The 21,089-nt window shown below is 44.1% G+C and overlaps 1 protein-coding gene across 26 annotated transcripts in view; it reads right to left on the bottom strand.

The window, feature by feature from the left end:
• LOC133543656 (heparan sulfate 2-O-sulfotransferase 1-like) overlaps positions 1-16,461 on the bottom strand; it is a 104,275-nt gene extending 87,814 nt beyond the window's left edge. For 20 of the 26 annotated variants that reach the window (XR_009804445.1, XR_009804443.1, XR_009804444.1 and 17 more), the window contains exons 1-6: positions 15,968-16,461; positions 12,997-13,229; positions 8,553-8,638; positions 8,351-8,489; positions 8,192-8,289; positions 4,333-4,490 (exon numbers count right to left, since the gene is read on the bottom strand). Coding sequence is in view for 1 of the 26 variants with exons in the window: in XM_061888338.1 (XP_061744322.1) it covers positions 4,333-4,490; positions 8,192-8,289; positions 8,351-8,489; positions 8,553-8,638; positions 12,997-13,229; positions 15,968-16,091 (838 nt within the window). In the remaining 25 variants the exon portion in view is untranslated. The remainder of the gene's footprint in view (positions 1-4,332; positions 4,491-8,191; positions 8,290-8,350; positions 8,490-8,552; positions 8,639-12,996; positions 13,230-15,967) is intronic. The other 6 variants (XR_009804464.1, XR_009804465.1, XR_009804463.1 and 3 more) reach the window with 2 other exon arrangements.
• Between the last annotated feature and the right edge of the window lie 4,628 nt (positions 16,462-21,089).

Raw genomic sequence — 21,089 nt, forward strand, 5'->3', positions numbered from 1 at the left:
GACTGGACTCTCACACTATTATGTTAGATCCACTATGGACTGGACTCTCACTATTATGTTAGATCCACTATGGACTGGACTCTCCCTATTATGTTAGATCCACTATGGACTGGACTCTCACACTATTATGTTAGATCCACTATGGACTGGACTCTCACTATTATGTTAGATCCACTATGGACTGGACTCACACTATTATGTTAGATCCACTATGGACTGGACTCTCACACTATTATGTTAGATCCACTATGGACTGGACTCTCACTATTATGTTAGATCCACTATGGACTAGACTCTCACACCACTATGTTAGATCCAGTATGGACTGGACTCACACTATTATGTTAGATCCACTATGGACTAGACTCTCACACCACTATGTTAGATCCACTATGGACTGGACTCACACTATTATGTTAGATCCACTATGGACTGGACTCTCACACTATTATGTTAGATCCACTATGGACTGGACTCTCACTATTATGTTGGATCCACTATGGACTAGACTCTCACACCATTAAGTTAGATCCACTATGGACTGGACTCTCACTATTATGTTAGATCCACTATGGACTGGACTCTCACACCATCAAGTTAGATCAGGGGTGGGCATTACGTCGATCTCGGAGGGTGTGTCAGTCGATCTCAAGCCAGGCATTAAAAAATGTACATAAAAATGAGCAATCATCAATCATACCAAGACTTCACTTTCGTCAGTTGTTTGACATTCTCGGCACCCGAGGATCTTGTGAGATGACGCTGGCTGCTGCCAGCTCATATTTAAGAAAAAAATCACTAACAGGGCGGACGCAGAGAAACACATTTTATTTCTAGAGACTCCGTACCTACTGTCAAAACTCTAAAGGCTGACTGCACACTTCCTGTCTTCACCATAAAAGACCTGTTTCATCCTGCCTGTGCTAACAAAATAAGAGTCTCAGAAAGCTAGCAAGCTACGGAGTTTGATGCCAATGTATTTCAGCGAGCGCTTTCTCACTTGCTTGCCCACCCGCACACTCACTGACGTCACTCACCTGCTGCCAGACATTAAAGGGCCACACACATATGCTACTCTCATAACAAAGTGTTTAAAAACCAGTATGCAAGTTGGACAAATGAGATGCCAAATCCAACCACTTTCATGTGGTATTGGACAGAAAGGAGGACTTTTTTTCTCCTCCATTTGAAAATGCGGATGTTATCAGCACCACTGTCTAATTCCAATCAATGCAAGTCATCAGAATCAGGTAATACTCCAACTTATATTCTTGTCTTCATGAAAGAAAGACATCTATGTGTGTTAAACATGTTTGTATTATCATTAAACACATTTAACTTGTTAACAAAAATGTCTCTTTCATAAATAAATAAATATAAATTATAAATAGGAATGAGGTAGATCTCCTTGACTTGGTCAATTGAAAAGTAGCTCACCTGCAGAAAAAGTGTGAGCGCCCCTGAGTTACATCCACTATGGACTGGACTCTCACACTATTATGTTAGATCCACTATGGACTGGACTCTCACACCATTATGTTAGATCCACTATGGACTGGCACACCATTATGTTAGATCCACTATGGACTGGACTCTCACTATTATGTTAGATCCACTATGGACTGGACTCTCACACCATTATGTTAGATCCACTATGGACTGGCACACCATTATGTTAGATCCACTATGGACTGGACTCTCACTATTATGTTAGATCCACTATGGACTGGACTCTCACTATTATGTTAGATCCACTATGGACTGGACTCTCACACTATTATGTTAGATCCACTAGGACGGGACTCTCACAATATTATGTTAGATCCACTATGGACTGGACTCTCACTATTATGTTAGATCCACTATGGACTGGACTCTCACTATTATGTTAGATCCACTATAGACTGGATTCTTACTATTAAGTTAGATCCACTATGGACTGGACTCTCACAATATTATGTTAGATCCACTATGGACTGGACTCTCACTATTATGTTAGATCCACTATGGACTGGACTCTCACTATTATGTTAGATCCACTATAGACTGGATTCTTACTATTAAGTTAGATCCACTATGGACTGGACTCTCACAATATTATGTTAGATCCACTATGGACTGGACTCTCACTATTATGTTAGATCCACTATGGACTGGACTCTCACTATTATGTTAGATCCACTATAGACTGGATTCTTACTATTAAGTTAGATCCACTATGGACTGGACTCTCACTATTATGTTAGATCCACTATGGACTGGACTCTCACATCACTATGTTAGATCCAGTATGGACTGGACTCACAAACTATTATGTTAGATCCACTATGGACTGGACTCTCACTATTATGTTAGATCCACTATAGACTGGACTCTCACAATTATGTTAGATCCACTATGGACTGGACTCTCACACTATTATGTTAGATCCACTATGGACTGGACTCTCACACTATTATGTTAGATCCACTATGGACTGGACTCTCACACTATTATGTTAGATCCACTATGGACTGGACTCTCACAATATTATGTTAGATCCACTATGGACTGGACTCTCACTATTATGTTAGATCCACTATGGACTGGACTCTGACTATTATGTTAGATCCACTATAGACTGGATTCTTACTATTAAGTTAGATCCACTATGGACTGGACTCTCACTATTATGTTAGATCCACTATGGACTGGACTCTCACTATTATGTTAGATCCACTATGGACTGGACTCTCACACTATTATGTCAGATCCACTATGGACTGGACTCACAAACTATTATGTTAGATCCAATATGGACTGGACTCTCACTATTATGTTAGATCCACTATGGACTGGACTCTCACACTATTATGTTAGATCCACTATGGACTGGACTCTCACAATATTATGTTAGATCCACTATGGACTGGACTCTCACTATTATGTTAGATCCACTATGGACTGGACTCTCACTATTATGTTAGATCCACTATAGACTGGACTCACACTATTATGTTGGATCCAATATAGACTGGACTCACACTATTATGTTAGATCCACTATAGACTGGACTCACACTATTATGTTGGATCCAATATAGACTGGACTCACACTATTATGTTAGATCCACTATGGACTGGACTCTCACTATTATGTTGGATCCAATATAGACTGGACTCACACTATTATGTTAGATCCACTATGGACTGGACTCTCACTATTATGTTAGATCCACTATGGACTGGACTCTCACTATTATGTTAGATCCACTATGGACTGGACTCTCACTATTATGTTAGATCCACTATAGACTGGACTCACACTATTATGTTGGATCCAATATAGACTGGACTCACACTATTATGTTAGATCCACTATGGACTGGACTCTCACACTATTATGTTAGATCCACTGTGGACTGGACTCTCACACTATTATGTTAGATCCACTATGGACTGGACTCTCACTATTATGTTAGATCCACTATGGACTGGACTCTAACTATTATGTTAGATCCACTATGGACTGGTCTTTCACTATTATGATAGATCAACTATGGACTGGTCTCACACTATTATGTTAGATCCACTATGGACTGGACTCTAACTATTATGTTAGATCCACTATGGACTGGACTCTCACACTATTATGTTAGATCCACTATGGACTGGACTCTCACTATTATGTTAGATCCACTATGGACTGGACTCTCACACTATTATGTTAGATCCACTATGGACTGGACTCTCACTATTATGTTAGATCCACTATGGACTGGACTCTCACACTATTATGTTAGATCCACTATTGACTGGACTCTCACTATTATGTTAGATCCACTATGGACTGGACCCCGATCCTGACCTCATGGTAAACTACCGGGGATGTCGTTGTGGCTTGTGCAGCCCTTTGAGACACTTGTGATTTAGGGCTTTATAAATAAACATTGATTGATTGATGATTGAGTTGTATTCTTAAGAAGTGGGAAGCCGCTCCCTGAAAATAATGCCTTCATTAAAGGGGGCTGTGGTGCAAAATAGGTTGGGGACCGCAGCTTTATAGTAAAAAATGTGTTTTCACCCCACAGATAAACTAAATGACTATATAATATAATTTCTTAAGAACTGTATTAAATGCAACATGAACATAATTTTTTCCCCTTTAAAGCAGCTTTGCAGTGCTGTTGTGGAAAAGACCACTTTGAAAAGGTATTACTGACATCTAGTGGCAACTCTGGTTACTTTCATTTAAAAAGGAGGTGCTTAAATATGACGTTTATTTCAGCACACGTTTATAATAGTTGTATTTCTGTAGACCTGGTGTATTGTAAAGGTGAGTGTGAGTGGGCACCTGTCTTGTAGAGTGCGCTGGCGCCCTTGAAGAAGCGCGGCAGAGTGGCTTCCAGGATCATGATGAAGTCCTCCAGCTCCTCGGTCACGCCCACCAGCAGGTAGCGCTCCACCAGGTTGTACTTGGCCTGCTCCAGCGCCCACCGGCTGCCCACGTTCCTGCACACGCAAGCAGGGCGTCATGACAACGTGCACCAGTCCTTGAACACGGGCAGACATCCGCATTGACCTCATGCGCCATCAGCAGGAATCGCACATCATTTAATGAATGTTGGAAAAGGTTACATGGGGTGAAAAGAGTCAGAGAAACAGGAAAAAACACCACCCTACTAAGTATTAACTCTCTTTAGGTTGAAGTGGAGTGGAGTTTTTTGGGGGGGTCACAATAATTCATGAAGTTAAGCTCAAGACAGTAAATTGAATGATGCGGACACGTTTGTTACTGGATAATTTCTAACACCCTTCTGCCTTGGAGACTATGTAGGCGGAAGTAATCCATCCATTTTCTACCGCTTATTCCCTTTCTGGGTCGCGGGGGGCGCTGGCGCCTATCTCAGCTACAATCGGGCGGAAGGAAGGGTACACCCTGGACAAGTCGCCACCTCATCGCAGAGCCAACACAGATAGACAACATTCACACTCACATTCACACACTAGGGACCCATCAACCTATCCCCAGGTGCATGTCTTTGGAAGTGGGAGGAAGCCGGAGTACCCGGAGGGAACCCACGCATTCACGGAAGTAATATGCAACTATAACTGATACCATACAAATGATATCAATTTTGCAGACGATAGAGCTTTTAATAGGAAAGCACAGAGCATATAGAACCGCTACGTCAGAATAATTCCATCTAAGTCATCACAAAACTTTGTGTTTCAATGAGTTCCCGTCAAGCAGACAAAAGTTGTCTTTGGTCCAACCAATCAAAAGGCTTGTAAGACTCCACTGTGTAGGATGGGAATCGACATGAAGGTGTTGGTTTCTTTGATGTATTTTAATTGAAAGGAAGAGCAGGCAGGGCCTGACCCTCCTCCAGGCACCTTTTCTTTGAACTGTTTTATGACCGAGGGCAACGGCTGTTTATGAACTTTTCTTTGAACTGTTTTGTAACCAAATGCTATGGATGTTTACGGCCCTCCTTCCCTTAGAAACAGCTGTTGCCATGTAATCAGGGAAAGTCCAAATAAAAGAGGAGGGGTACAATCTCTCGTCAGAGCTTAAGACGACACTGTACAAGGGTCCGGTGTCAACACATTTCTTCTCAATTGAGCTAAATTGAATTCTGTCTCTGTTGAATTCCTTGCTTCGTGTCTTGTTTAATAGATGTCACCAGTGTTCGAACCTGACATGCTACTACCCTCGGGCAGACGCAGTAGGGTGCTAAAAGCGGGCACAAATAAACTAAAAGCCATAGGAGCATTAAACAGACCCTGAGTGAGCACAATGTGTCCGTCATGTCTTTTTATTTTTCTGTCTATAATGTGCAATAATGGTATGTGTATATGTATATATATATGAATATGTATGGGTATATGCATGTGTGTGGATATATACATATACAAAGCCCGTTTCCATATGAGTTGGGAAATTGTGTTAGATGTAAATATAAACAGAATACAATGATTTGCAAATCCTATATTCAGTTGAATATGCTACAAAGACAACATATTTGATGTTCAAACTGATAAAACGTTTTTTTTTGCAAATAATCATTAACTTTAGAATTTCATGCCAGCAACACGTGACAAAGAAGTTGGGAAAGGTGGCAATAAATACTGATAAAGTTGAGGAATGCTCATCAAACACTTATTTGGAACATCCCACAGGTGTGCAGGCTAATTGGGAACAGGTGGGTGCCATGATTGGGTATAAAAAGAGCTTCCCCAAAAAAAGCTCAGTCTTTCATAAGAAAGGATGGGGCGAGGTACACCCCTTTGTCCACAACTGCGTGAGCAAATAGTCAAACAGTTTAAGAACAACGTTTCTCAAAGTGCAATTGCAAGAAATTTAGGTATTTCAACATCTACGCTCCGTAATATCATCAAAAGGTTCAGAGAATCTGGAGAAATCACTCCACATAAGCGGCATGGCCGGAAACCAACATTGAATGACCGTGAACCCTATCCCTCAGACGGCACTGTATCAAAAACAGAGATCAATCTCTAAAGGATATCACCACATGGGCTCAGGAACACTTCAGGAAACCACTGTCACTAAATACAGTTTGTTGCCACATCTGTAAGTGCAAGTTGAAGCTCTACTATGCAAAGCGAAAGCCATTTATCAACAACATCCAGAAACGGCGCCGGCTTCTCTGAGCCCCGAGATCATCTAAGATGGACTGATGCAGAGTGGAAAAGTGTTCTTTGGTCTGTGGAGTCCACATTTCAAATTGTTTATGGAACAGGGACGGCGTGGCACAGTGGGAGAGTTGCCGTGCGCAACCCGAGGGTCCCTGGTTCAAATCCCACCTAGTACCAACCTCGTCACGTCCGTTGTGTCCTGAGCAAGACACTTCACCCTTGCTCCTGATGGGTGCTGGTTGGCGCCTTGCATGGCAGCTCCCTCCATCAGTGTGTGAATGGGTAAATGTGGAAGTAGTGTCAAAGCGCTTTGAGTACCTTGAAGGTAGAAAAGCGCTATACAAGTACAACCCATTTAACTATTGGACATTGTGTCATCCGGACCAAAGGGGAAGCGAACCATCCAGACTGTTATCGACGCAAAGTTCGAAAGCCAGCATCTGTGATGGTATGGGGGTGCATTAGTGGCCAAGACATGGGTAACTTACACATCTGTGAAGGCACCATTCATGCTGAAAGGTACATACAGGCTTTGGAACAACATATGCTGCCATTTAAGCGTTGTCTTTTTCATGGACGCCCCTGCTTATTTCAGCAAGACAATGCCGAGCCACATTCAGCACGTGTTACAACAGTGTGGCTTCGTAAAAACAGAGTGCGGGTACTTTCCTGGCCCGCCTGCAGTCCAGACCTGGGAACCTTTTTGGCTGCGAGAGCCAAGAATCCAAATATTTTAAAATGTATTTCCGTAAGAGCCATAAAATATTTTTTAGCACTGAACACAACTAAACGTGTGCATTTTTAAGTAAGACCAACATAGCGTATAACAGGTCTCTTATTCTTTGAAGCTAACTGTGGAGGGGCGTGGCCTGCGGGCCTGCAGCGAAGCAGGGTGTTGCCAGGACCAGCCTCGAAATCAGCGAAAGGTGCATAGATGGCCCACCTGGGCCTTGTTATCTCATCCCCTGTTGCTCTGTTTATAAGCAGCAGCCAGGAGTAGAGACGGGGTTGGAGCTGGAGCCAGAGCGCGAGTGAGAACGAAAGAAAAAGACAATTGCTGGAAACCAACTGAGAGACTTATTGAAAAATAAAAAAAATATTGTAACCCTGAAACAGGCTCTCATGTCGGTGCTTGGTGGTCCGAAGAACCTCCAGGAGAGCAAGCCCTAAACTAACCCATAATAAATAAATCACTTCTTGAACAAGTGCGGTAGAAAAAAGGACGGATGAATTCAAATGCATGAGCATGTTTTCTATTTTGATCGTTATTTTTAACACTTTGATTACAAGTGGAATTATTCATTACTTATCGTGTTGAGCAGTGTCACCTCAGATTTATCCGAGAGCCAGATGCAGTCATCGAAAGAGCCACATCTGGCTCTAGAGCCATAGGTTCCCTACCCCTGCTCTAAGGGGTGAGCGCGGCTAAAGTGGTGTGCCTTGCGTCATTGATCAGAGCGATATCAGATATCAACATGGAGTTGGGGCGCCCCTGGCAGTAACAGGAAGTTGTACGAAGCATGACGGACAGGTTTAGGGCGGGGCTTGCTTACCAGCACTCTGAATGGTGGCCACAGAAAAAGGGGATCTGCAGCCACAGCTTCTCAGGGGCGCAGTCTGAGCCGCCTGACGCCACGCACTCGTCAAATGTCTGCCACACACGGAAAAAAAATAAGTTTGGTGAACCGAGGCGAGGAAGAATAAAAAGATACCTTCTTGTCGCCTTGCTTCCTTCGCCGCAGGCCGGGCCGGTAGTCGTCGCCAAAGCGCAGGAAGTAGTAATACGACACCAGGCGCTCGATGGGGTCTCGCACCACGTTGATGTAGAACGGCTGGCCCTTTACGCCGTGCCTGAACACCAGGAGTCCAATTAGCACGTTTACTTCCTGCGCCGCTCTTTGTGCCGGGTCTTACTTGGGGAAGTCGATGTAGGCGACGTGGCCGTGGTAGAAGCCGGGCTTCATCTCTCGCCAGGAGGTGACGTTGTGCACAAAGCGCACCTGCGCTCAAAAGAGGAAGTCACGTTACATGCCTGCCGCAAAAAGATCAATTATGTTTTCTTATTCATGTACTTTTCACACGTGCTTTTAGTCAGAATGGAAAAATTCCATTCTGTGCAGCCAAAATATTTTCTAACTAAAAGAAAACTCCAAAAGGTACACAAGCACACTTGCATGCAATAGTAATAAACACTATATGAATGCCGAGATGCACAAATTAAATTGCATGCTTCTTTTGTTGTCTTCTTTAACATTTTCCAAACATGCCTAGAAGCACACATTACATTGTATGTTTGTTTTGTTGACCTCTTTTAAAATGTAATCATATGTTTCTTAACATTCCCAAACGTACAAATTAAAAATGCTTTTTTTGTTGCCTTTTTAAAGATTTCCCACACATGCCCACATTTACAAATCAAATCATATGCTTATTTTGTTGTCCTGTTAAAATTTCACGAACATGCCCAAATGTACAAATTAAATTATTAGCTTTTTTTTTTAAATCAGGAACATGCCTAGAAGTACAAATTAAATTACATGCTTCTTGTGTTGTCTTCTTTAAATGTCACAAACATGCCTAGAAGTACAAATTAAATTACATGCTTCTTGTGTTGTCTTCTTTAAATGTCACAAACATGCCTAGGGGAGTACAAATTAAATTACATGCTTTTTGTGTTGTCTTCTTTAAAATTTCCCAAACATGCCTAGAAGTACAAATTAAATAAATAAATGATAAATGGGTTGTACTTGTATAGCGCTTTTCTACCTTCAAGGTACTCAAAGCGCTTTGACACTACTTCCACATTTACCCATTCACACACACATTCACACACTGATGGAGGGAGCTGCCATGCAAGGCGCCAACCAGCACCCATCAGGAGCAAGGGTGAAGTGTCTTGCGCAGGACACAACGGACGTGACGAGGTTGGTACTAGGTGGGATTTGAACCAGTGACCCTCGGGTTGCGCACGGCCACTCTTCCACTGCGCCATATTATACTTTTTTTTTTGTCTTTTTTAAAACATTTAATCAAATGCTTTATAACATGTCCAAACATACAAATTAAATAATGTGCTTCTTTTGTTGTTGTTGTTGTTTTTTTAAAAATCAGAAACATGCCTAGAAGTACAATTTAAATGATATGCCTTATTTAATTTTATTTTTTAACATCTCACGAACATGCCAAAATGTATAAATTCAATTATAAGCTTTTGTTGTCTTTTAAAAAAAAAAAAAAAACAGGAACATGCCTAGAAGTACAATTTAAATGACATGTTCTTGTGTTGTCTTCTTTTGAATTTCACAAACATGCCAAGGGGAGTACAAATTAAATTACATGCTTATTGTGTTGTCTTCTTTAAAATTTCACACTATGCCTAGAAGTACAAATTAAATTGTATGCTTGTTTTTTTGACTTCTTTTAAAATATAAACGTATGCTTTATAACATGTACAAATGATATATGCTTTTTTGTTGTCCTTTTAAAAATTTCACAAACATGCCCAAATTTACATATTCAAATCATGTAATTATTTTGTTGTCTTTTGAAAAAATTCACGAACATGCCCAAACATACAAATTAAATATGCTTTTTTTGTTGTCTTTAAAAAAAAAAATATGCAGGAACGTGTCTAGAAGAACAATTTATTTAAATGATATGCTTTAATTTATTTTATTTTTTAACATTTCACGAACATGCCTAGATGAACAAATTAAATGATATGCTTCATTTGTCAACTAAAAAAAAAAAAAACTCTCTAACATGCCTCGAAGTACAATTTAAATTACATGCTTCTTTTGATCTCTTTTTAAAAATGTCACGAACATGCCCAAATGTACAAATTAAATCAGATGTTTCTTCTGTTGTCTTTTTTAAAATTTCACAAACATGCCCAAATGTACAGATTAAATGATATGCTTCTTTTGCTGTCTTTTAAATAATTTCCCAAACCTGCCCAAAAACACTAATTAAATAATATGCTTGCTTTGTTGTCGTTTTTTTAAATTCACGAACATGCCTAGAAGTACAATTTCAATAATATGCTGTATTTTATGGTCTTCTTTAACATTTCACCAACATGCCGACATGTACAAATTAAATATGCTTCTTTGGCTGTCTTTATCACGAAAATCCCATCCATCCATCCATCATCTTCCGCTTATCCGAGGTCGGGTCGCGGGGGCAACAGCCTAAGCAGGGAAACCCAGACTTCCCTCTCTCCAGCCACTTCGTCTAGCTCTTCCCGGGGGATCCCGAGGCGTTCCCAGGCCAGCCGGGAGACATAGTCTTCCCAACGTGTCCTGGGTCTTCCCCGTGGCCTCCTACCGGTTGGACGTGCCCTAAACACCTCCCTAGGGAGGCGTTCGGGTGGCATCCTGACCAGATGCCCGAACCACCTCATCTGGCTCCTCTCGATGTGGAGGAGCAGCGGCTTTACTTTGAGTCCCTCCCGGATGGCAGAGCTTCTCACCCTATCTCTAAGGGAGAGGAGGAAACTCATTTGGGCCGCTTGTACCTGTGATCTTATCCTTTCGGTCATGACCCAAAGCTCATGACCATAGGTGAGGATGGGAACGTAGATCGACCGGTAAATTGAGAGCTTTGCCTTCCGGCTCAGCTCCTTCTTCACCACAACGGATCGGTACAACGTCCGCATTACTGAAGACGCCGCACCGATCCGCCTGTCGATCTCACCATCCACTCTTCCCTCACTCGTGAACAAGACTCCTAGGTACTTGAACTCCTCCACTTGGGGCAGGGTCTCCTCCCCAACCCGGAGATGGCATTCCACCCTTTTCCGGGCGAGAACCATGGACTCGGACTTGGAGGTGCTGATTCTCATTCCGGTCGCTTCACACTCGGCTGCGAACCGATCCAGTGAGAGCTGAAGATCCCGGTCAGATGAAGCCATCAGGACCACATCATCTGCAAAAAGCAGAGACCTAATCCTGCAGCCACCAAACCAGAACCCCTCAACGCCTTGACTGCGCCTAGAAATTCTGTCCATAAAAGTTATGAGCAGAATGGGTGACAAAGGACAGCCTTGGCGGAGTCCAACCCTCACTGGAAACATGTCCGACTTACTGCCGGCAATGCGGACCAAGCTCTGACACTGATCATACAGGGAGCGGACCGCTACGATCACACAGTCCGATACCCCATACTCTCTGAGCACTCCCCACAGGACTTCCCGAGGGACACGGTCGAATACCTTCTCCAAGTCCACAAAGCACATGTAGACTGGTTGGGCAAACTCCCATGCACCCTCAAGAACCCTGCCGAGAGTATAGAGCTGGTCCACAGTTCCACGACCAGGACGAAAACCTGAATCCGAGGTTCGACTATCCGGCGTAGCCTCCTCTCCAGTACACCTGAATAAACCTTACCGGGAAGGCTTAGGAGTGTGATCCCACCCTCCGGTCCCTCTTCTTAAAGAGAGGAACCACCACCCCGGTCTGTCTTTTTCACGAGAATGTCTAAGAGTAATTGTATGCTTTTGTTGTTGTCTTTTTTTTTTAAATTCACAAACGAGATGGAGTACCCTGCCTTCCGCCCGATTGTAGCTGAGATAGGCGCCAGCGCCCCCCGCGACCCCAAAAGGGAATAAGCGGTAGAAAATGGATGGATGGAGATGGAACCAACCAGTGGTGAGTGCTTTTACCCTCCAAGGGAGCAGTGAATTAGAAAGTATCCAGTAACAAACGTGTTCGTATCACTTAATTTGCTGCACCATGAGCTTAAGTACATGAATTTTTTTTAGACCAGTTGATCTGCCGTTTCTTTTCTTTTTCTTCTATGTCCCTCTGTGTATCGGCTGGGGACATCTCTGCGCTGCTGGTCCGCTACCCTTGGGATGGTTTCCTGCTGGCTCCGCTGTGAACGGGACTCTCGCTGCTGTGTCTTGGATCCTCTTTGGACTGGACTCTCGCGACTGTGTTGTATCCATTGTGGATTGAACTTTCACAGTATCATGTTAGATCTGCTCGACATCCATTGCTTTCCTCCTCTCTAAGGTTCTCATAGTCATCATTGTCACCGACGTCCCACTTTGTGGGCCTACCGAGGATGTCGTGGTGGTTTGTGCAGCCCTTTGAGACACTAGTGATTTAGGGCTATATAAGTAAACATTGATTGATTGATTGAATTATTGTGACCACTAAGTGTCCCCAAAAAATCAATTCCCACTCCACTCCAATTTAAAGGTAACATAAGTCCATTCCAGATGGTTCATAATAAATAGTGTTTTTCATACCTACCATAGTTCTCTATTTAATTTCAACCGCTATATTTCCACATATCTGGATCATTTCCACTCTCCTTACTGAGCCAAACCAAGGCCGGCAGCGCCAAGTCTAACCTGGTCCTGCAGAGACATGACGGGGTTGTTCTTGGTGGTGTTGATGTGCAGCACGTGGAAGCGGTTCTTGGCGCACAGGTCGTAGGCGATGTTGGTGAAGGACGTGCTGGCCGTCTTTGGCACCCTGTTGTAGATGACCACTGCGTCGTCGTCCGCCGATGAGTCACGAGTGCCTTCTTCGCCGTGACGCGGCTCCGCCACTGCCGCCAGCTCGTGTCTGGCCATGGCGCGCTCTACAGGGAAAGAGAATCAACACATTTAAAGGTAAAGCTGCTGATGGTGTGTTTGACGGAGGAGCAGCTGGAAGAACATAATGACTAACTTTTTTTAGTGTGTGGGGTAGTTTGCTGCAAGTACATGAAATAACAGTGGGGGTCCCACCGTAAATATTTGGGGTCCCACTTATTGTAAGCGTTTTGAAAACCAATGTATGCATTATCCTGTTATATCTCACATTCTATACTGTGTTTCGGAAAAAGGTTGTCGTGAACGTATCATGAAGTGAATTATATTTATATAGCGCTTTTCTCGAGTGACTCAAAGCACTTTACATAGTGAAACCCAATATCTAAGTTACATTCAAACCAGTGTGGGTGGCACTGGGAGCAGGTGGGTAAAGTGTCTTGCCCAAGAACACAACGGCAGTGACTAGGATGGCAGAAGCGGGAATCGAACCTGCAACCCTCAAGTTGCTGCCACGGCCGCTCTACCAACCGAGCTAAACCGCCCATCATTCATTAACAAAAAAAATAATGGCAAAGAAAACAAATGCAGTGATTTGTGATCGATAAAACTTTCGGCGAATCAAAATTGAAGAAACTGTCCCGGAAAGTGCATTACTTTGAAGTCGACCGATATTAAATAATTAAAAGTTTGACCCGGCAAATATACCATATTTTCCGGATCATAAGGGGCACTGCCGATGAATGATCTATTTTTAATCTTTTCTTATTGAAAAGATGCAGCGGATTATAAGGCGCACCAAAGGAGTCAAATTACTATGATTATTTACTAAATATAAAAGACTTCCTTGAGGTCTACATAACATGTAATGGTGGGTCTTTGCTCAAAATGTTGCACAGATGATGTTATACACATCATCTTCAAGTCACTTCAGGATGCGCCGTTTTGTGGGCGGTCTTATTTACGTGCCTCCACTTTGACAGCGTCTTCCCCCTGTTATCTTTGTAGTAGCGGTGTAGCGTGCAAGGACGGGAGTGGAAGAAAAGTCAAAAGATGGCGCTAACTGTTTTAATGACATTCACACTTTACTTCCATAAATAATGGAGCAGCATCTTCTTATCCGGAAACAACCACACCGGAAATGTGTCCCGTGAAAAACGGTCTGACCGGAACTCTCTAATAACTAAAGTTTCTTGGGTGAATAATTTAAACTCACTACACCAGTAGGTTTTAGCGCTTTCATGGTGAGTTTACTGACAGATATAAGTAAGAACTTTACACTACTTTATATTACAATGGCACTAAAACATTTACTACTGAAATATTTTGATAGATTTTTGAGCGCTGTGTGTAATATTCTATATTTTCAATGGAACACCATAAAAGGGACAAGCGGTAGAAGATGGGTGGCATTTAAAATATTAGTGGTGTTTACTTGAGACTTATCTCTTAACACTATTATGTTAGATCCACAACGGACTGGACTCTCACTATTATGTTAGATCCACTATGGACTGGATTCTCACACTATTATGTTAAATCCACTATGGACTGGACTCTCACTATTATGTTAGATCCACTATGGACTGGACTCTCACACTATTATGTTAGATCCACTATGGACTGGACTCTCACACTATTATGTTAGATCCACTATGGACTGGACTCTCACACTATTATGTTAGATCCACTATGGACTAGACTCTCACACTATTATGTTAGATCCACTACGGACTGGACTCTCACACTATTATGTTAGATCTACTACGGACTGGGCTCTCACTATTATGTTAGACCCACTATGGACTGGACTCTCACACTATTATGTTAGATCCACTATGGACTGGACTCTCACTATTATGTTAAATCCACTATGGACTGGACTCTCACTATTATGTTAGATCCACTATGGACTGGACTCTCACTATTATGTTAAATCCACTTCGGACTGGACCCTCACACTATTATGTTAGATCCACTATGGACTGGACTCTCACAATATTATGTTAGATCCACTATGGACTGGACTCTCACACTATTATGTTAGAACCACTATGGACTGGACCCTCACTATTATATTAGATCCACTATGGACTCTCACTCTCTTATGTTAGATCCACTATGGACTGGACTCTCATACTCTTATGTTAGATCCACTATGGACTCTCACTCTCTTATGTTAGATCCACTATGGACTGGACTCTCATACTCTTATGTTAGATCCACTATGGACTCTCACTCTCTTATGTTAGATCCACTATGGACTGGACTCTCACTCTCTTATGTTAGATCCACTATGGACTGGACTCTCATACTCTTATGTTAGATCCACTATGGACTCTCACTCTCTTATGTTAGATCCACTATGGACTCTCACTCTCTTATGTTAGATCCACTATGGACTGGACTCTCACTCTCTTATGTTAGATCCACTATGGACTGGACTCTCATACTCTTATGTTAGATCCACTATGGACTCTCACTCTCTTATGTTAGATCCACTATGGACTCTCACTCTCTTATGTTAGATCCACTATGGACTGGACTCCCCACAAACTATTTTAGGGATTTTCAATGGCAGCCGCTTGCCATTTGAGAATAACATCACCTTAGATCTGTATGCATTCAGTTCTAGCCTAAGTTGGGTCAGCTGGAAGGTCCAGCTTTTGATGTTGTTCAGTTCCATCCTGGTACTGAACAACATCAAAAGCAGACTGCAATAAACACTTGCAGACTGCTGGACACCAAAGTAAGTTACGGCAGACTACTTCAGAGTTGACCTTCTTACCTAACTTTGCTCTGGACTCGTCCAGTCTTTGGATCTGGTTCTCGATGAAGAGCATCGTGACTCCGAACGTCAAAAGAGCCAAAAGCTGAAACTTGGGCGGCATCATGACCCTGAGGAACCCCATCAAGCGTCACCGGCGGGCAAGGAGCGGCTCACCACCTTTAGTCGACCAGAACGGATTCCTTCAGACCTCGACCGGATTAAAAACTTCTACATGACGTCATCGCTAAAAAAGTCCATGATTTAAACTTGTTAGCTTCCATGCTAACTCATGCTAAACTCCGCACACACAGGGCGTGAATGAGCACTTTCTGGACTCAGTCGACCACTTAAAGTAGACAAAAGTGTGTCCAAACAAGATGAACTGGACTCTAAAGTGAAGAAACACACGATATTTTTTTGTAGAATTACGGCGTTTGTTTGTTGTATTAGCAAACTAGCGTTAACCTGGTGACGTCATTTCCGCATTGTTCTTCTTCGTGCGCGAAAGAGGGAGACGATGCTGTGTCGGAGGTGCAGAGCGCCACTTACTGGGGAAGAAGAAAATAGAATAGAATATATTTGTTGTCATTGTACCTTGTACGACGAAATTGCAAGCAAACTAATTTAGTGCAAATTCATAAAACATAAGAACATGGTACTCAAATAAATAGATAAAAATATATGAAATACATAAAAATACCAAGCACGCAGCTCACATGCACAGTAACGAAATCTAACTTTTATTTTCCTTTCTGCACCACACATATTTAAATATTGAATGTACATTACACAAACCTTCTGATAAAGTATGTACACGTTGGAATATCTGAATCAAAGTAAAATACTAAATTATCTTAATATGCATGCAGTCAATAGTTATTTTTGTGGCCGACGCCAATACAAAAAAACTACATTAATATTCAAAACAAGACGTCGTTAAATCATTTTTATGCGCTATTTATTTGACAAACGCGAGTGTTTTGAGGACACGCAACCGCGCTTGCAATTTCTGCCACTAGATGGCGCCACAGTTTCAAAGATAAGGTCGCCAATCTGCAAAATGTTCTAGTAGATTGCACAGTACAGTACATATTCCGTACAATTGACCACTAAATGGTAACACCCCAATAAGTTTTTCAACGTTTATCAATTAATAAATGACCAAGTCGAGGTGATCTACCTCATATATACGAATACATACATTATATACATACACACACATATAATTTATACACACACATATCATATATATATATACATATATATGTATATATACATATATATATATATATATACACATTTATATATAGAGTATATAATTTATATTTATTTATTTTGCCGTTTTTGTTGACATGTTGAAGGTGTTTTAATGAATATACAAGCATGTTTAACACATAGATTCCTATCTTTCATGAAGACAAGAATATAAGTTGGTGTATTACCTGATTCTGATGACTTGCATTGATTGGAATCAGACGTTCACGTTTTCAAATGGAGGAGAAAAAAAGTTCCTCTTTTCTGTCTAATACCACATGAAAGTCGTTGGTTTTTGGCATCTTATTTGTCCAGCTTCCATATTGGTTTTTATACACTTTACAAGAAATACATTGGCGGCAAACTCCGTAGCTTGCTAGCTTGTTTGCGCTGGCTTTCGGAGACTCTTATTTTGTTAGCGCAGGCGCGATGGAGCGGCGCTTTTATTGTGAAGACAGGAAGTGTGCGATCAGTCTTTAGGCTTGTGACAGGAAGTACTGTTGAAATAAAAAGTGTCTTTTTTCCTTTACACTTTTGATTGATTGATTGAAACTTTTATTATTAGATTGCACAGTACAGTACATATTCCGTACAATTGACCACTAAATGGTAACACCCCAATAAGTTTGTCAACTTGTTTAAGTCGGGTCATGTGACCGCCTGGCTCTGTTTGATTGGTCCAACGTCACCAGTGACTGCCTGTGATTGGTGAAACGCAGGCATGCGTAGATCCTACTTTGAAGCTCCGTCATTAACCAAAACAAACATTAATAGATCGATAAAAAAAAAGTAGCGAGTAGTGAGCTGAATGTAGATAAATGGAACGGAGTCAAAGTAGCGTTTCTTCTCTATAAATATACACAAGTAAAAATAAAAGTATGTTGCATAAAAACTACTCGTAGAAGTACAATTTTCCCCAAAAGTTACTCAAGTAAATGTATCGGAGTAAATGTAGCGCGTTACTACCCACCTCTGGTAAGAGGTACATTATTATAGTGGACTTAGGCGTGTAAAAGCGTTCCTGCACAAAGTGCAAAATGTGCTTGTAGTGTGCCCCCCGCGACCCCGAAAGGGAATAAGCGGTAGAAAATGGATGGACGGATGGTGTGCACACCACACCACCACTGCTGCTTGTAGTGTGCACACCACACCACCACTGCTGCTTGTAGTGTGCACACCACACCACCACTGCTGCTTGTAGTGTGCACACCACACCACCACTGCTGCTTGTAGCGTGCACACCACACCACCACTGCTGCTTGTAGTGTGCACACCACACCACCACTGCTGCTTGTAGTGTGCACACCACACCACCACTGCTGCTTGTAGTGTGCACACCACACCACCACTGCTGCTTGTAGCGTGCACACCACACCACCACTGCTGCTTGTAGTGTGCACACCACACCACCACTGCTGCTTGTAGTGTGCACACCACACCACCACTGCTGCTTGTAGCGTGCACACCACACCACCACCGCTGCTTGTAGTGTGCACACCACACCACCACTGCTGCTTGTAGCGTGCACACCACACCACCACGGCTGCTTGTAGCGTGCACACCACACCACCACTGCTGCTTGTAGCGTGCACACCACACCACCACTGCTGCTTGTAGCGTGCACACCACACCACCACTGCTGCTTGTAGTGTGCACACCACACCACCACTGCTGCTTGTAGTGTGCACACCACACCACCACTGCTGCTTGTAGTGTGCACACCACACCACCACTGCTGCTTGTAGCGTGCACACCACACCACCACTGCTGCTTGTAGTGTGCACACCACACCACCACTGCTGCTTGTAGTGTGCACACCACACCACCACTGCTGCTTGTAGCGTGCACACCACACCACCACTGCTGCTTGTAGCGTGCACACCACACCACCACTGCTGCTTGTAGTGTGCACACCACACCACCACTGCTGCTTGTAGCGTGCACACCACACCACCACTGCTGCTTGTAGCGTGCACACCACACCACCACTGCTGCTTGTAGTGTGCACACCACACCACCACTGCTGCTTGTAGTGTGCACACCACACCACCACTGCTGCTTGTAGCGTGCACACCACACCACCACTGCTGCTTGTAGCGTGCACACCACACCACCACTGCTGCTTGTAGTGTGCACACCACACCACCACTGCTGCTTGTAGTGTGCACACCACACCACCACTGCTGCTTGTAGCGTGCACACCACACCACCACTGCTGCTTGTAGCGTGCACACCACACCACCACTGCTGCTTGTAGTGTGCACACCACACCACCACTGCTGCTTGTAGCGTGCACACCACACCACCACTGCTGCTTGTAGCGTGCACACCACACCACCACTGCTGCTTGTAGCGTGCACACCACACCACCACTGCTGCTTGTAGCGTGCACACCACACCACCACGGCTGCTTGTAGCGTGCACACCACACCACCACTGCTGCTTGTAGTGTGCACACCACACCACCACTGCTGCTTGTAGTGTGCACACCACACCACCACTGCTGCTTGTAGTGTGCACACCACACCACCACTGCTGCTTGTAGCGTGCACACCACACCACCACCGCTGCTTGTAGTGTGCACACCACACCACCACTGCTGCTTGTAGCGTGCACACCACACCACCACGGCTGCTTGTAGCGTGCACACCACACCACCACTGCTGCTTGTAGCGTGCACACCACACCACCACTGCTGCTTGTAGCGTGCACACCACACCACCACTGCTGCTTGTAGTGTGCACACCACACCACCACTGCTGCTTGTAGCGTGCACACCACACCACCACTGCTGCTTGTAGCGTGCACACCACACCACCACTGCTGCTTGTAGTGTGCACACCACACCACCACTGCTGCTTGTAGTGTGCACACCACACCACCACTGCTGCTTGTAGTGTGCACACCACACCACCACTGCTGCTTGTAGTGTGCACACCACACCACCACTGCTGCTTGTAGCGTGCACACCACACCACCACCGCTGCTTGTAGTGTGCACACCACACCACCACTGCTGCTTGTAGCGTGCACACCACACCACCACGGCTGCTTGTAGCGTGCACACCACACCACCACTGCTGCTTGTAGCGTGCACACCACACCACCACTGCTGCTTGTAGCGTGCACACCACACCACCACTGCTGCTTGTAGCGTGCACACCACACCACCACTGCTGCTTGTAGCGTGCACACCACACCACCACTGCTGCTTGTAGCGTGCACACCACACCACCACCGCTGCTTGTAGCGTGCACACCACACCACCACCGCTGCTTGTAGTGTGCACACCACACCACCACCGCTGCTTGTAGTGTGCACACCACACCACCACTGCTGCTTGTAGCGTGCACACCACACCACCACTGCTGCTTGCAGTGTGCACACCACACCACCACCGCTGCTTGTAGTGTGCACACCACACCACCACCGCTGCTTGTAGCGTGCACACCACACCACCACTGCTGCTTGTAGCGTGCACACCACACCACCACGGCTGCTTGTAGCGTGCAACCCAAACCACCACTGCTGCTTGTAGTGTGCACACCACACCACCACTGCTGCTTGTAGTGTGCACACCACACCACCACTGCTGCTTGTAGTGTGCACACCACACCACCACTGCTGCTTGTAGCGTGCACACCACACCACCACTGCTGCTTGTAGCGTGCACACCACACCACCACGGCTGCTTGTAGCGTGCACACCACACCACCACTGCTGCTTGTAGCGTGCACACCACACCACCACTGCTGCTTGTAGCGTGCACACCACACCACCACTGCTGCTTGTAGCGTGCACACCACACCACCACTGCTGCTTGTAGCGTGCACACCACACCACCACCGCTGCTTGTAGTGTGCACACCACACCACCACCGCTGCTTG

This window comes from Nerophis ophidion, linkage group LG26, assembly GCF_033978795.1.
Source record: "Nerophis ophidion isolate RoL-2023_Sa linkage group LG26, RoL_Noph_v1.0, whole genome shotgun sequence".
NCBI classification, from domain to species: Eukaryota; Metazoa; Chordata; class Actinopteri; order Syngnathiformes; family Syngnathidae; genus Nerophis; species Nerophis ophidion.